The 16296-nt window shown below is 41.9% G+C and overlaps 1 protein-coding gene across 2 annotated transcripts; it reads left to right on the forward strand.

Moving 5' to 3' along the window:
* Positions 1 to 7217: 7217 nt before the first annotated feature.
* On the forward strand, positions 7218 to 15634 carry LSM6 (LSM6 homolog, U6 small nuclear RNA and mRNA degradation associated). 2 transcript variants are annotated; one of them, XM_075265576.1, is made up of 4 exons: positions 7218 to 7275; positions 9093 to 9195; positions 11884 to 11997; positions 15401 to 15634. In XM_075265576.1, exons 2-4 carry the CDS (start codon positions 9102 to 9104, stop codon positions 15433 to 15435), a joined length of 243 nt encoding a protein of 80 aa, XP_075121677.1. In that variant the 5' UTR covers positions 7218 to 7275; positions 9093 to 9101; the 3' UTR covers positions 15436 to 15634. The 2 variants fall into 2 exon arrangements, with proteins under 2 accessions (XP_075121677.1, XP_075121685.1); XM_075265584.1 differs by having other exon boundaries at positions 7232 to 7296.
* The last annotated feature ends 662 nt before the right edge of the window (positions 15635 to 16296 follow it).

The raw sequence follows: 16296 nt of genomic DNA on the forward strand, positions 1-16296 counted from the left end.
TCCTGAGTACAAATTTTAGGAACCTGATGCAACAAACAACTCAGTAAGGTCCTAGGCAACTAGAATTCTCAATCGCTGATCCAAAAACAGTCCTGGGTGTGCTAACCAGAGCAGAACCAGACCCCGTTGTTCTTCACCAGAGCTCCTGATGGTGGAATTGGACTTGGTAAAAGTCCGGGGCCCAGATCCGCAACTGCGCAGAGAAACACACCCAGCAAACCCCAAGTACAAGGACCCAGAAATACCCAGACACTAACCTTGCAGTAAAGTCTGGAGGAGCAGCATGGTTCAAGAAAGCAGAAGTGCAGGAAGGTAATTCAGGGAAGGCACGCAGAAACCAAAGGAGCAAATTCGTAGTCAAGCAAGCCGAGTTGTTAACTGGAAGTCACATGGTAGCAGAGGGAAGAGGCAGAAGCAAAGTCAAGAGAGCCGGGTAATTCACAGGAGGTCAGTGGGGTAGCCAAATCAGGATTCAAAAAGGGAGGTCAGGAGAAAGCCAAAAGGTCATACACAGAGGATCAAAGGAGTAGCCAAATCAGGATCACGGAGAAGAGGTCTGTAAAGCAAGCCAGGTCAAACAATCCAGGGAATACAAATATAGACAGGAGGCAGGAGACGGGTGACAGGGAGCAGGAAGGAAGCAGGAGAGGCTCGTCGCTAGGGAGCTGATACCGTGGGGGAAACGAATAACCAGTAGCGGGCCAGAGCCAGAATGAGGCCTAAATAGCCTCTGGCCCACCGCTGACCCCCTGAACCCGGAAGTGCTGGTCCTGGCACTAGAGGGAAACCGGGAACTCCGTAGACTCAAGCAGATGCTCCGGTCTACCCCCTGCCAGGACCAGTCATGACATTCCGGCACCAGACGCAGAGCGGGCCAGGAACCTCCACGCAGCACAGCGGAGGCCCCGGCCCCTCCTAAAAGGAGTTCCCTATTTATGATCATAAGCTGTTGTTTTGGAACACAGGATGGCTCATAATGGAAGGAGCATTATCTGACTTTTGAAGTCAAGGGCCACGTTGCATTTGCAGCCTCCCAGAAGTACCAGAACAATGGCAGCTCACTATAAGTGACCCCATTATGGAAACTACACCCCTCAAATAATTAAATTTTAGGTATTATGAACATTTTGACCCCACGGATGTTTCATGGTTTGTTGGTACTATGTTGCATTTGTTACTTAGTTGGAGCCAAATGGGAATTGTTGGAAATACCTCAAATAAAACCTCATAAAATAGATACCCAGGTAGAATTTAACAAACAAAACAAATTAATTTCATTAAAATCATTTGAGGTGTGGTATGCTCTAAAACAGTCACCAATAGTAAGGCCTGGTTTAGATGGGCAGGCCTCGCAGTAGTGTGTGGTGTCACTCCTTACTCCTCTCATCGAGCATACTTGACACCTTTTTTTGGGGGGGTCTCCTTTTTTTCTCTGTGTGTGTGTGTGGGGGGGGGGGGGAGAACACCTGGAAAATGCTGCCCATGAATGATTCTAGAAACTCCAGAAGAACTGCTGCTTCCACTGCTGCCTTCCCCTTCCCGGTCTCCAAAAATCAGTGCCTTAATGATTTTTTTTCTTGAAAATCAAGAAAGATCCCCCTATGCCTGGTACTTTTATAAAGGTGTTATAGACTGCCACTTGGGTAAGTATAGGGCTATTTTTTTTATACCAGACCTTTAATCTTTGCAGGTCATTGTAGGGCTGCAGAACCTGGTGTGAAAGGTCCACCCCTCCCATTAACTGGTTGTAATCTTGGATAGACACAGGACTTAGGACCTGTTCTGTGGATCCTCGTACTGGGACTTGTCTGTGTGTATGGTAGTCAAAATAAAATGTCATGTTTATCCTTATATTTTATCAGGAGTAAATTCTCACTGCAAACAGACATACTGTCTCCTCCGCTGACTGTCTGGTTTGTGAAGAATTTAGGGAAACCTTTTGGTTTCTACTAACTGTGCCACATGAAACTTTGCCTATGGCTACAAGGCTCTTCAAAAGGGGGATGCTATTATAAAAATGATTCTTATAACTATGATATCCTTGGTCCAGTAAGGGGTACATCAAATCCCATACTATCCTCCCACTTATTCCCAGGACAGGGGACTCTCTGGATGAATCTTACCCCTTATATATGCAGAATCTGCAAGTGTAACCAGATACACTTTCACAGACTTTAAATAACTTCACGTCATACCTAGACCTCTTGTTAGCCAGATATTGGCGGAAGTGAAGCCTACCCTTAAAGTGTACTAAGGATTTGTCTATTTAGTAGAAGACCTCAAAACATGTACGTTTCATAGTCATTAGTAGGGCTCCATTCGTGAGGCCTAGCATAATCGCTGTTACAATTTGATGCAATAAATTGCCCTGAATAGAGGTTTGTTCGTGCCACCATTAGAGCTATTAACTCACCTGATTTTTTTTTCTAAGAAAATCAGTTTCTCTGGAACTCGTAGTGTTCGCATTGGTGCTTGGGCTGGCAGAAAATTCAGGCACTTGAGGTAAATAATTATTAGGGGGGGGGGGGGGTCCAGACAGGATCATTTGAATATGGTTTTGTTCGCACACTACCCCTAGGACGTATACGGGAAGAGGGGGGGGGGAGATTCACTAGTACTAAAATTTGATGAATATGTCAGCAAAAATTTTATTTCCTCTCCTCTTCCAGAGTCGAAGTCCTCACAAAGGTATGCCTTTTCGGCAACAAGCAACCACTTGGTCATATTGTAGCAGTTGTTATAAAACTAATAATGCAGGTTTTTTGGATTTTATTATGAGCCCCAATTCCCACTGTAATATCCCAAACCTAAATTAACTTGCTAACAGTGTTTTCTATCTACCTATATATTTAAAGTTTCTTTTCTATTAATTGATAAACTAACAGGGTAATTATTTGTTTGATTAATTATTAATCAATTAATGAGTAATTAACTAATTTAGCACCAAAGAGTCTATCACACTTTTAATTAACAGTGCAATTAATAAATTATTAATGTAAATAAATAAATAAATTACTTAATCCTTTCCCGCCGTGTGCATTTTTCGATTTTCGTTTTTGACTCACTCCTTCCAAACCCCATAACTCAAATCTGAAATTCTCACACTATTTGAATCAAATTGGGGACTCAAACTTCGGGAAAGAAAGAAGGACCCCCAGAGGTTGTGCCCACACCGATCAAATAGCAATGGCATACCCTAACGTTTTATGCTTCAATTCACTCCAAGCAACACATATTGATTAATTTGTAAGGATACAAATAGAAAAGCAAATTAACTTTACAAAAATGATATAATTTCAGTTAGTAATTTGTAGATCTTTTCCAATTTAATCTAAATTGCTGGAGTGATTTAAGGTCTCATGTATAGTACAGTTGTGGAACAATGTTTATTAAAATTGATGCTTGAAGAGCTACTTTTTGTTTTCATTTTTTATATAAAGAAAATGCACTTAGTTATAGAGCTGTCTTAATTTACTGAAGATTTGAATACTGAAATAATGGCAAAATTCACCCAATATGCATTAGAATTCTAGTGTGGAATGGCCAAAATGGCAATCCTGTGATATTAAGCCATGAATCTCAGTTTAGCTAATGTTCAAAGGTTACCGTGCCGACCTCGGAAGATTTTTTTAGTATATAGAGTTCACTTAGGCTTAGACAATTAGCAGCTGAGGAGGAATATTGAAGCCGTCTTCCTCCTCAGTCAAGTGCTTGCTATCTGGTTATACCTAGTGTGGCTATTATATTCTGATCATGTGCACTGCACTGCTCTTAATTGACCTTTGGCTTGTTACTGGAAATCCTCGTCCTCTGATTTTGTCTCTGACATTACCTCTCAGAACTGACCTATGGAGTGTTACCCCTTGTTCATATCTGCGTTTGGTAACCCATTCGGGGATTCTGCATGAGGACCCCCCCAAACGGAATACAAAACACATTGCCAAGCGGTGTGCAGTGAAAGCACACGGACCCCATAGACTATAATGGGGACCGTGCAGTCTCCGCATGTAACATGCGTACAGAAAAGTACTTTGTGATCTACTTTTATGTCCACATGATTTGTGTGGGCAGCACGCGTAAAGCACACGGACTCTATTATAGTCTATGGGGTCCGTGTGCTTTCACTGCACACCACTTGCCAGTGTGTTCGGTAGTCCGTTCAGGGGGTCCCCATGCGGACTTCCCAAACGGATTACCAAACACAGATGTGAACGAGGGGTTACTGGAAATCCGCTTGTCTCCACCGATTTTGATTCTGTCATTAATTCATGGACTAATTCTTGGTTTGGCCATTTGCTCTTTTGCAAATGTCTCTTCTCCTCTTTAAAGGGGCTCTATCATTGGGAAAACTCATTTTTAAAGAGGACCTTTCACCATATCTGGGCACAGGCAGTGTTATATACTGCCAGAAAGCTGACAGTGCGCTGAATTCAGCGCCCTGTCGGCTTTCCCGATCCGTGCCCGGTGTAAAGCGCTATCGGTCCCGGTACCGTAGCGCTTTACAGTCAGAAGGGCGTTTCTGACCATTAGCCAGAGACGTCCTTCTGCCTCGCGGCGCCAATCGCGCTGTGCTGTGGAGCCGGGAGGAACGCCCCCTCCCTCTCCTGATAATGCTAGTCTACGGACAAGCTGTGTGAGCAGAGGGAGGGGGCGTTCCTCCCGGCTCCACAGCACAGCACGATTGGCGCCGCGAGGCAGAAGGACGTCTCTGGCTAATGGTCAGAAACGCCCTTCTGACCATAGAAGAGCTACGGTACCGGGCCGTAAGCTCTTCACACCGGGCACAGATCGGGAAAGCCCACAGTGTGCTGAATTCAGCGCACTGTCAGCTTTCTGGCAGTATATAGAACTGCCTGTGCCCAGATATGGTGAAAGGTCCTCTTTAACTAATCACATCCTTGCATAGACTCTAGAAAGGCTATTCCACACGTACATTTTGTATGTAAATTGCCTCAGTAGTTTTTGAATAAGTCAGTTTTTATTCATATACTAATTAGCCTCCTCCGTACACAGGAAGTTGTCAGCCAGCTCTCCTCTGTCTGCTGTGTGTGAGAGCAGGGAGGAGGAGTCAGCAGCCGCCTGTGTATATACAGAAGACAGTGCACGAATAGACTTCTGGGGTACATGGAGAAAACTAATTAGCATATGAATAAAAACATATGAATAAAAATGGTTTGTTTTTTTACTATGTATAAGAGAAAAAGTGAGCATTTTGCCTGCCCAGATCTGGCTGCCATGGCTGTTTGTTATTTTAGGTTTGTGTTAAAAAAAAATCTACTATAACACAACAGTTAAAAAGCAAAACAAAAAAAACACATAACTAGACAAGTAGGAGTTTAGTAAAGAAGAGGATCTCCTTCCTATTTAAAGGGATCCTATTATTAAAACACAATTTGTTCTCACTAACATGTAGGAATAGCCTTAAGAAATGCTATTCTTCTCCTATCTTTAGATGTCTTCTCTACGCCGCTGTTCGGTATAAATCCCGTTTTTTGTCGGTATGCAAATGAGTTCTCTTGCAGCACTGGGGGCGGTCCTCAGCGCTCAAACAGCACTGGGGGCGTTCCCAATGCTGCAAGAGAACTCTCCAGCACCGCCTCCATCTTCTTCAGGAACGGTCTCTTCAAGTGTCTTCTTCCGATGCTTCGAGGCCTCGGGGAGAGCAGACTGCGCATGCCTGCGGCTACAAAAAAACACAGTAAGCTATTTCTAAATGTTAGTCACAAAAAATTGTGTTTTAATGATAGGATCACTTTAAGGGTGTTATTCAGGATTAGAAAACATTGCTGTTTTTTTTTTTTTTGGGGGGGGGGGGGGGTTCAGAAAAGCTCCATTTCCTTTTGTCAGGAAGCAACTTCATGTAAGGCCGGATTCACTCCTGTGATGGAGTCACAGAATCTGTTTAAAATTGTCTGAGAGAAAACTCTTGAAAGGCGGTCCGTGGTTTCGGCGTGTAACCGCTTTTTAAGCAAACAGGTTCTACACCTTTTGGGTCCCCATGCAGACGCAAATGCTAGTGTCAACCTAGTGTAAGTTGGTCATATTGCCATGATCAAATAAATGGGACTGACCAGAAGAAGTGCGCAACTGACTCATTTTATTATTTGCAATGTTTCATGGTGACAATGTTGCAGCTAAAATTGTAACATGTGCCTTAAACTGAGTGGATGAAGTTGAGTCGTAACAGGTCCACTGTAAATCTGTTGCCGACGGGCCCACATAAAACTTAAGCTGGCCCTAGATTTAGCCCCATTCACTGTAGTTATTCCTACAGAATTTGAAGAGAAAGGCAGTTCTACAGTTTCCAGCTATGCCTCTGTGTCTATGTCTGTCCAGCTTTAGAGCCCCAGTTTGATGTAAACCATTATTCATCATTCTATTCATATGCAAATGAGAGGAAAAGTGCTTTGTGGGTAATTTAGAGCTGAGGCTGAAGCCCAGACAAGCTAAGACATGGCCCCAACACACTTTTCATCTCCTCTGCCTATGAATAAAGGGCAATTTACATTAAAACAAGGCCCAAAGCTCAATAACATAGGCATAACAAGAAAACTGATGTGAAAACTGAGAGATGCCCATTGTGACTGCGCTGGGAGTCCCCTCCTTTAGTGATGGCTCTTGTAAGAGATACTAGTTATCAATGCCAACTAAGGACAGTGCCAGCCATACACATCATATAATGATCACATAATCCATACACTATGGGATTGTTTGGATCAGCCCATCATCATTTTATGAAGTCCCCAACACACTTTATACTATGTGGGGGCCAGTAAAGGGCTTTATATGATGTGTAGGAAGGAATAAAGGTGGCGCTATACCATGTGGCCATCAGTAAAGGGGGCGCTATAGCACGTGGGGTAAGGAGCCAGGCAAAAGTTTACTATGTGGCCCGATCATTCTATGGAAATGCTTCTCCTTGTAGTCCCACATCATTCACAAGCATGGCCTTTCTGTGTCATCCTCCCGCGCTGCCGCCCAGCACTCCTCCCTGTTTACTACACACTGCTGCTTCCTGCAGGCCGCGTACTGAGGGCACAAAGGAGGATCACATGACCGCTGAGCAACACGTGACTTGTAGGTCATTGCGTACCGACAGCAATTCAATTCTAGACACGACTCTATGTGCGCTCACCCCGCCTCCTGAAAGCCATCTGGTAAAGGGCTTCGCTTCTTGATCAAAATTGTCCATAGTTGCACCCCGTAGAGTGGGTGGCGACAGAGAGGCGCGGGAGGAGGGCTCGTGTTTTCTGGTCTGAGTGGCGAGTCTATCGGGTAGTGTAAGACTTCCTCCATGTGTGTAGAACATGTACCGGCTCGTGTGTGTGATATGTGTGTGCACCTGTGTGTAGAGCGGAGTCATGGCCGTACCGTGTTCTCCTGCCTTATGTTATGTGATAGGTTTTCTGCAGCTCAGATATAAATGGCTGTTCCCTGATATTCCTGCTCCCTTCCACACATTCAGGTTGTGGAGGATATGCATATATCACAGGGTTGTATTGGCTATGTGGGTGCATAAGTGATAAGACTATTATATTCCCTAATAGCTAATCTAGTCTTCACCTACATACAATATTCTATACATGCATGGCATTGACTACTGTGTAGGATCCTGTGTGTAGCCTTTGTTATAATCCAGAGCTGTATTCACAATTCTGCTGCATGTGGATGCCACATCTGTCACAGGTTGCTGAGCAGTTATAATGTAGTGGAGCAGGTAATATGACTAGTGCACAGTATTAGATCCCGGGTGGGTTTAGCTCTGCAGTCCGCACACTTGTAAACCTAGCAGTGGTCTATAAGGCTATGTTCACATTGACATCATAGGCTTTGGCACAGAGTCCATGTAAAACTGCACAACTTTTTCATCCAGGGATGTTAGCGAGAAAACGATGAATACCCAGTGGACCCCATTATAGTCAATATGGTGTCTCGGGGATCCATTGCTGTCCATCATAAGATAGATCCATCTTTCTTGTCTTATCTATTCTTCTGTTCCTACAACTACAGAATATAAGAATGAGTTACACACAAAGCTACACTTAGAGTATGTTCACAAGGTGGAACAGGTTCCGTAAAACTTTTCCACCATGTGAACATTCTGCGCGGCTAGCCGCCATTCCGCCGCAGCATTCCACTCCTGTTTAGTCCTGAATGAATGGGCCTAAACAGCAGTGTGTCTCGAGCCATGGACGCCGCGGCTGAATCAGCCATGGAATCTGCGGCAAGATGGGGCATGTTGTTCTTTTTTCTGCTGCTAGCTAGTGGGGGGAAAAAAGCGAGCATCGTCCACTGAAGTCAAAGGGAGTCGTTTTTGGAGGCGGATTCCGCGTCTAAATACGCTGCCAAAAAACTGTGTGAACATACCTTTATACAGGCTGTAACTTGGAATCTATGGTAAATTTGAAAAGTAACTAAATTGATAGTAATTCTATATGTAATCTTTAAAGTGATATAGAAAAATAACCCAAAACGTAAGGAATATTCACACATGACGGATTTGCTACAAAAATATCAGCAACTGTACTGTTCTTTTCAATGGAGTGTGCAAAGATCTATATGTTTACTATTAAAACCGGCCTGTGCAGATGAATGGAACTAAATTTCAGTTACAGAAATGTTTGCAACAAATCTGTCACTTGTGAACATTCCTCTCTGTTTTTATTATTGTACAGTGGAGTCAGCACATCTCAGTAAAGGAAAAATGCATGGTTCATCTTCAGACATGATTGAAACAAACTGTTACATTTTTTTCCCTTGAAGAGATGTAAAATAACAGCATATATCTTTGCCTTCTGCATGTACACAGGTACATCAGCCAATCATTGTCTGAGTGCTGATGATCCATGTGTAAGCAGCATCACTGGACAGCCACTGACTAGCCCACACAGCAGTGGACCAATCAAAAATGGGGGGGGGGGGGGGGCTATACAGTGAACTTGACAGCAGAAGTCAAGATGTTGTCCTACTAAGAACATGTCTAATTTGTCCTTAGGTGCCATATTTGGGGCAAAATATGTAGTATGTATTGACAGAAGTTTGTCACGTATTAGGCCTATTAACTGATTTGTTGCTTTTTTTGGATTTTTTAGACAGTCAGGATGAGTTTGCGGAAACAAACCCCAAGCGACTTTTTGAAGCAAATAATTGGAAGACCTGTGGTTGTAAAGCTGAATTCTGGAGTTGATTATCGAGGTGACTGTATCTTTAATGATCATAATGTTGACATTTCAGATTTAACACTCCATTACATTGTTTTTTCCACCTAACCTGTACTGTAATACAGAAGCTGTTCTGTGTAAAACCAGCAATAGCTTTAGTTAAACATAAGCTTCATGAACCACTGACAAGCAGCGACTTTACTATGGTGGACAAGGTCTTTCCATATACTACATGAACAGCTATATATTTGACTGGCCTCATGTAATTTCACATCTCCTCTGTAGCATTTATGGTTCATTTATTTCTTTATCACCCTATTAACCAGACTGCATTATAATTTTTGTGGTATTTGGGCTTATAGCAGACAAGACTTGCCCCTGTGATGTACAGTACTTACATGGCCATAATATATCTTTTGAAAGGCATTATGCCATGTAAAATATTTATCCACTAAACACAAGTTAGATGATAAATACCTGATCACTCGGGGGGGGGTATCTGTCCCCTGCGTGTGCGTTTTCCCTGTTGTGCCTTCAGCCGTGTCACAACCAGGCTGAATGTAAATGTGTCAGTTGGTGGACAGTGCTCTTGTTGACTTCATTAGAAGCGCTGGAGATGGTTATTTCTGGTGCAACCATTGACTTCATCCGGCTTCATCTGTCCACCAACAGCACAGCCAACATACAGCCTGACTGCATTTACCCCCCAAATGCCACCATTTTCAGGATCAGTGGGGTATCATCAGTCAGACTGTACACTTTTCGTTTTTGAATTGTGCTCAGTCTATGCACCAGTATGGCTCCCAGCACATATGCCACGCTTTTCCTCAAGGGCCCTGGCAAATTGGTGGTCTTTTGGCATACATTTTATACATTTTGTATTCTCATCATGCGCAGGTCTGTGCAGTCAGTCAGTTTGGGGTGGAGCCAGAAGTCAGCATGTAACTGACCCCAGATCTGGCTTGAAAATAAAAATATTGTATAATTTATTGACTGTAGCTTGTTACATATTTATTTTATAGGAATTTAGGAAATTTACTTCATAAAAGTGTTTTGTAGAGTTTAGCGATTGGGATCGGGAATGTTCGGATTCCAATCGGCGATCGAGTGAATTTCACGATCACGATTGGAATTCCAATCCCGATCTCTTCCGGCGAGATCGAGGTCATAGGTTATTTCCCACAATGCTTGGCTACTGGCCAATCATTGTGGGAAAAGCTATAGTATCAGATGAGCGAGTACTATTCGAAACTCCCGTTTTGAATAGCATGCACCCTTAGGAATGAATGGAAGCGGCCATTCATTCCTATGGGAGTGTAATACTCTTCTGTTTCCTCCCTGCTGTGCTTTCCTCCCTGCTATACTCGACTCTGCTAAATTTTAGATGAGCTGAGTATATGGTAAAACAGGGCTGCAGAAAAAGAGTGGCAGGCTGCGGTAAATCATTCTGTGCTGCTCTGCTGTGAGGACGACGAGGCACTCGCCATATAATAAGCCGTGGCTGAAGTTCGCGAGTAGTTAGATACTACTGTACATTGACTTGTCTATCTACTCTTCTGCTTCGTCCTGCTTTACCGTATACTTAGCTCTGCTACATCTCAGATGTAGCAGAGCTGAGTATACAGTAAAGCAGGGACGAAGCAGAAGAGTAGATAGACAAGTCAAAGTACAGTTAGGGAGATGTAGCAGAGTCCAGTATATGGCACAGCAGGGATGAAACAGAAGAGTAGATGGTATCTATCTGCTCGCAACTTCGCTCAACTTACCTGCACAGAGCCGCTCCCCGTTCTTCGTGCTCCTCTTCTCTCTCATTGACATGCCTTGAGAGCACCCTGTGCGCCCCCTCCTCCCTAGACTAGTGTCAGAGATGCTGGGAGAAGGCATTTTTTAAATCACTACACAGCGTGGAATCCAAAAATTGAAACAATTTTTGGACTCTATGCTGTGTAGTGAATAGGATCATTTTTAAAATCCAATCTTCAATTATTAAAAAAAATTCCCATTGACTTGCATCGGGATCGGGTTTGAATGGAAAATGATCGGAAATCGGATTTTAAAAACGATCCTGAAATTTCAAGATCGGCTCAACCCCAGTGTTTTGTTGAGTTGATCTGAGATCCCAATTATTTAAAACAAAAAAGAATTAGGATGTTCTTAGCAGCAATAGAAAATCGATTTCTCACTTCTTCTTTCTACCTTCATGGACCTAGTTTAAATGTCCAGATCTGTGCTGTACATATCAGTGGAGATGATATCGTTCAGTCAGTTATTATTGCTTATGATACATGAGCCATTTATGATGTAGTGTGGAACATTAGGAGTCTGTATTTGGCTGAAGAGAAGAGTAGATTTTGCTGTCCCTCTCTGGGGTGTGTGATACACCATACAGTGGCATACAATGCTGAATTCCATTTGATGTGTATGCTAAAATATTTCTAACTGAAGTCACTGTGGAGATGTGAACAATACAGACCCATATAGCTAGCCGTATAAAGTATGCCTTTTATTGATAATAGTGTTTCCAGCACTTTATACAATTTTTTTTACTTGCTCAAACTAGGGTATTTGGTCAAATTGTTTCACATAGATGACCAAAAGAAATTAATATTTTTATATGCATGCTCCAAAGGATTGTATGTTGTCTAAGTTATATCAATGTGTAATGAAAATAGTCTGGCACACGGTGTGTATACTTATAGATCCATATCTGTGTGATTTACAGGAGTCTTGGCATGTTTAGATGGATACATGAACATTGCTTTGGAACAGACAGAGGAGTATGTCAATGGACAGCTCAAGAATAAATACGGAGATGCCTTTATCCGAGGAAATAATGGTAAATGACACCCCAATTGTTATTCAAATGCTTTATGGCTGATAAAATATGTACAGATTCAGTACTAGAGTTCATCTTCACTATTTTTGAAACACCTGCTGATAGAAATCATAGCTGATGTATAGCTCTGTTATATTAATGACATGACAGTGCTGGAGCCCCTTTTTAGAACACCAAATTTTGTGGTTCCACTGTTAGACTTCTTGGAAAGGTGTGTATAAATTGGTAAATGGCCATTGCCATTCTCCTTGTCAATAGGGTTTTTCTGTTAGCACTGAGTGGGAAGTAATAGAGTATAGTACTAGCATATTAGGTACATTGATATGGAAAAAAAATTGCAACTAGTAGAGCCATACATGCAGCTCCCTTAGGGTTGCAGTGTGACTCCATTCACTCGCATAAGGTGACAATGTTGAAGGGTGAGATATGTGGACACATGATGATAGTTGCAGTCAAAGCTGCTGTGTTTTCCTAGGGCTAAGACTACACTGCAACACAATAACATGCAGGAAAGTCACACAACAAAAATTCAGTGCCTCTCTACTATGGTGTTGCAGTAAATACAAAAGATTTGAATTTTGCTCACAAGTTTTGTGCGACTTTTCACCATAGACTTCAATGGAAGTTGTATGCAACACAATTTCAACTTAGGGCGGGTTCACACTAGTGCCCGATCTCCGTTTTGCAGGTTTCTGTGTCCTGCCCGAGAAACTGGACAGAAGACTGGGTTCATTTGAATGGGTTTGCAAAGTGTCCGCCCCTGAGTGTCTTCTGCTCTCCAAGGCGAAACCGTTTTTTATTAACCGGACACAAAGTCGGACATGCATGTGTCCGGTTAAAAAAAAAAAACCTGTTTCACCGCAGAGAGCAGAAGACGCTCACGGGTGGTCACTGGTGGACACTGAATGCCGGGTTTCTGTCTTCTGCCGACAGAAGACGGAAACCTGCAAAACGATGATCGAGTGCTGGTGTGAACCTGCCCTTAACTGTGTTTAAAGTGTTAAACACAGTTTAAAAAATGTTCTGCAACAGTAAGCCACAGATCACACAACTGTTTGTCATGAGACTTCTACCTGACATTATGCGGTGCAATTCATAGCTGCATAGGCCTAGCCTAAAGCCCCATGCACATGAATGTAGTTGTTTTCTGTATATTGTGTAATATCTGCCCCTCGGCAACACAGTAATAAGTGTCACCTGCATAAAAATAGACTTTAGTAGAGAGGGAAATCCATTCAAAAAAAAAAAAAAAATTGTGGCATTTTGTACTATTAGAAAAAATGAAAATGTGAAATTTTCCTTTTTTTTTCACGTTAAAATATGTATAAAAAAGAAAGAGATGCAAATAATTATATATATCCCTTAAAACCCCATGTATGAAGAATCGCAGTTCTTCTGGCAGTGCTTTAAACAGAAAGTTTGCAGAGTTTTCCCCTGCAGATTTTCTGTTGCAATTATATCTACAGGGAAGCCGCCAGCGTTTCCATAAATATAATTGACATGCTGCAATTTCCGAAAACCCCCCGCCTCAGGTTGCGATCCAAAAAACCCTGTGTGAACTTACCCTAAGATTACTTGGATACAGGGCTGAACAGTCAACCAAATAGTTTAATTTGCTATCTCCGAGAAATACTAGTCTGATTTTCATCAGGATCATGAAATTGGTGTTATTTCCACCTCAAAGTCTTTTTTTTTTTTTTATTCCTAATGCTAGTTATGATCAATACAATCACTGTAGTTAATAGTTGACTGGTAGGATAAGGATGTGTGCATAGACTATATACAACTACCTCTCCCACTGCCTGCTCACTGGAGTTTCTTTTGTTTCTTTAAAGGGGTATTCCCATCACGCTTGTTCACCAACTTGCAGGCTGTGTGCTCTCTTCCCTTCCTGGTTTTCTCGGCACATTGGTGGGCAGAGTTTCACTTGCTCTGCTATGTTTGCAGTCAGTAATGAGGGATTGATTGTAAATTAATTACCACAGTATGAAGCTGATGTAGCAGAGCTGGATTTGAGTCAGTTTGTAATACATACAGAGGTACCGGACTCCCTATCTCAGCCCTTATCAGCCAAATTCAATTGAACCGAAATCCCAAATCCCTCCCCTATCTAAGGAGCTCCGTTGCTTGTCTTTGGCAGAGACATACACAGCTCAGAGCTGCTCCCAGCACTCAGCCACTCCATCGGCCCCCTGAGAGCAGGCAGCTACGTCACTTGGGGACTGAGCAGATAAGCCTGTGGTCCAGGCCCCGTGGTCATAGAAACACATGTAAACAATGGAGTGACTAAAGTAAGATAGCGGCCAAAGCAGTTTTGATAAAGCAATGTATTTAGAATAAGTCTTATATCCACATAACCTAACAGTATAGATAGGATCCTTGTTATGGGACAACCCCTTTAAGCAAAAACAAAATTAACCACTTCTGGTCCGCCCATTGGGTTTTTACATCCAGAGAGTGGCTCTCTTGTTCTGTAACGATGTACCGGAACGTACTTGCAGTTTTCAGCAGGTGCAGAAATGGAGAGTCGGCTGTAACTGCAGCTAGTGCTCCCCTAGAGAAGGCAGAGAAGGTTTATTACAGTCACTGCCTTCCTGCTTGCAGTGTACACAGCGCTCAATGACAACTATGAGAGTCACCATGATGCGGCTTCCCTCTGACCCAGCGGTTAAGTGATCCGCCAGGATTAGAGGCTGTTAAAGCTGCTGGTCCTACAGGACCTAGATGAGCTGTAGGTATGGGCAGGAGGCTATATTCCTTATCAGGACACAATGTAAAAAAGTACATAAAGAAATAGAAAAGTAAAATCATTTAAAAATAAAATGTCAATAACACGCCCTTATCACAGGTTCTAGCCCACCCCCGATGACACAAAACAAAATAAAAATGAATGTAATGGAGAGGAAAAAGTAAGTTGTTGTTTTTTTTTATTTTTTTATTTTTAGTAGCACTTTGTGCTATAAAAAAAGACACTCTTTTTCACCCTCCGCTCTTGTTTATATTTCCCTGGATACAAAAAAATGTAAAAAAAATAAATAAATAATAATTCAAAAATAAAGCCCTATGTGTCACCGAAAGCAGACGCAAAAATTAGTTGAATAACCCAAATGATAAAAATGTTATAGCCCTCAAAACCGCACATACAAAAAACATACCCGCAAATGTGTCTGGTCCTGAACCAAAGAAATTGTCCCGGTACTGGAGTGGTTAAGATTAAGTTTCCTGATGATTGCAAATAATCTTAGCTATTATATAGATATATGTAAAGATTTTACTGTTATGCAAAATTGCTCGTCCCTGCTTGTGTTTTGTACCATTTCATGGTAGAGATTACATCTCATTCCATGTTGTGTATGCTTCTGCTACTAATCTGATTCTTTTTTTTTTTCTGTTTTGTTCACAGTTTTGTATATAAGTACGCAGAAGAGAAGAATGTGAAATTGCATTTTTTTTTATTTACCTTTTTGTATGGAGAACCCATTTATTTTATTTTGGAAGAAAAACTCAAATGATTGTTAAAATGTGGGGAAAAAAACCAATAATTTTCTTTTTAATATAGAGAGAATGTTTGCTTCATGAAACATTTGGTTTTTTTTATGCTATTTGTTCCTCTGTAAAATAAATTGAGTGAAGTATGTCTATTCTTTTTTTTGTTGTTGTTTTAGTGTAATGAAATATTTATGCTATATTGATGTAATGTATTGTGTGTTGTGTTACAATTAAAAACTAAGACTAGGGTCACATCTGCACCAAAGTCTCCATTCTGTTCAAGAAATGAGCCCCCAAAAAATCACAAAAACCTATTTTGCAACTCATTGATGCTAGAGTTCCGGTATGCAAGGCTTCATAAATTCCTCCTCTTTCTTCATTATCCTATTGATGTCACAAACCCTTGAGACTTTCCCTGACTACCTTCATCGATTGGCAAATAAGCAGTTAAGCATTTTCTGCATCTAGTCACAGAATTCTCGCAGTGATTGTGGCAAAGCAAACTGGTTTGGCAGTGTTCTCCAATTCCATACAGCTGCACAAAGAATTCCCACTTAAAGCAGATATTAAGGGTTAAAGGCTTAAAGGGGTTATCCGGTTTCTAACATTGTTGACCTATCCTTATGCCTATTAGCATATTGGGTGCTGAAGCGAACTGTATTATTCAAGAATAGCTAGGGCTAGAGAATTAATCCCAACTGTTCCAGAATCAGAAGATTGGAGTCTATTAAAGGATGCAAAGAGTTGAAGTTAGTGAAAATGGTAAAGAGGTTTGCGCCAGTGCCCCATGTGGTGTACACGCAGCAGGGA

The sequence above is a fragment of the Leptodactylus fuscus genome, chromosome 1 (assembly GCF_031893055.1).
Source record: "Leptodactylus fuscus isolate aLepFus1 chromosome 1, aLepFus1.hap2, whole genome shotgun sequence".
NCBI classification, from domain to species: Eukaryota; Metazoa; Chordata; class Amphibia; order Anura; family Leptodactylidae; genus Leptodactylus; species Leptodactylus fuscus.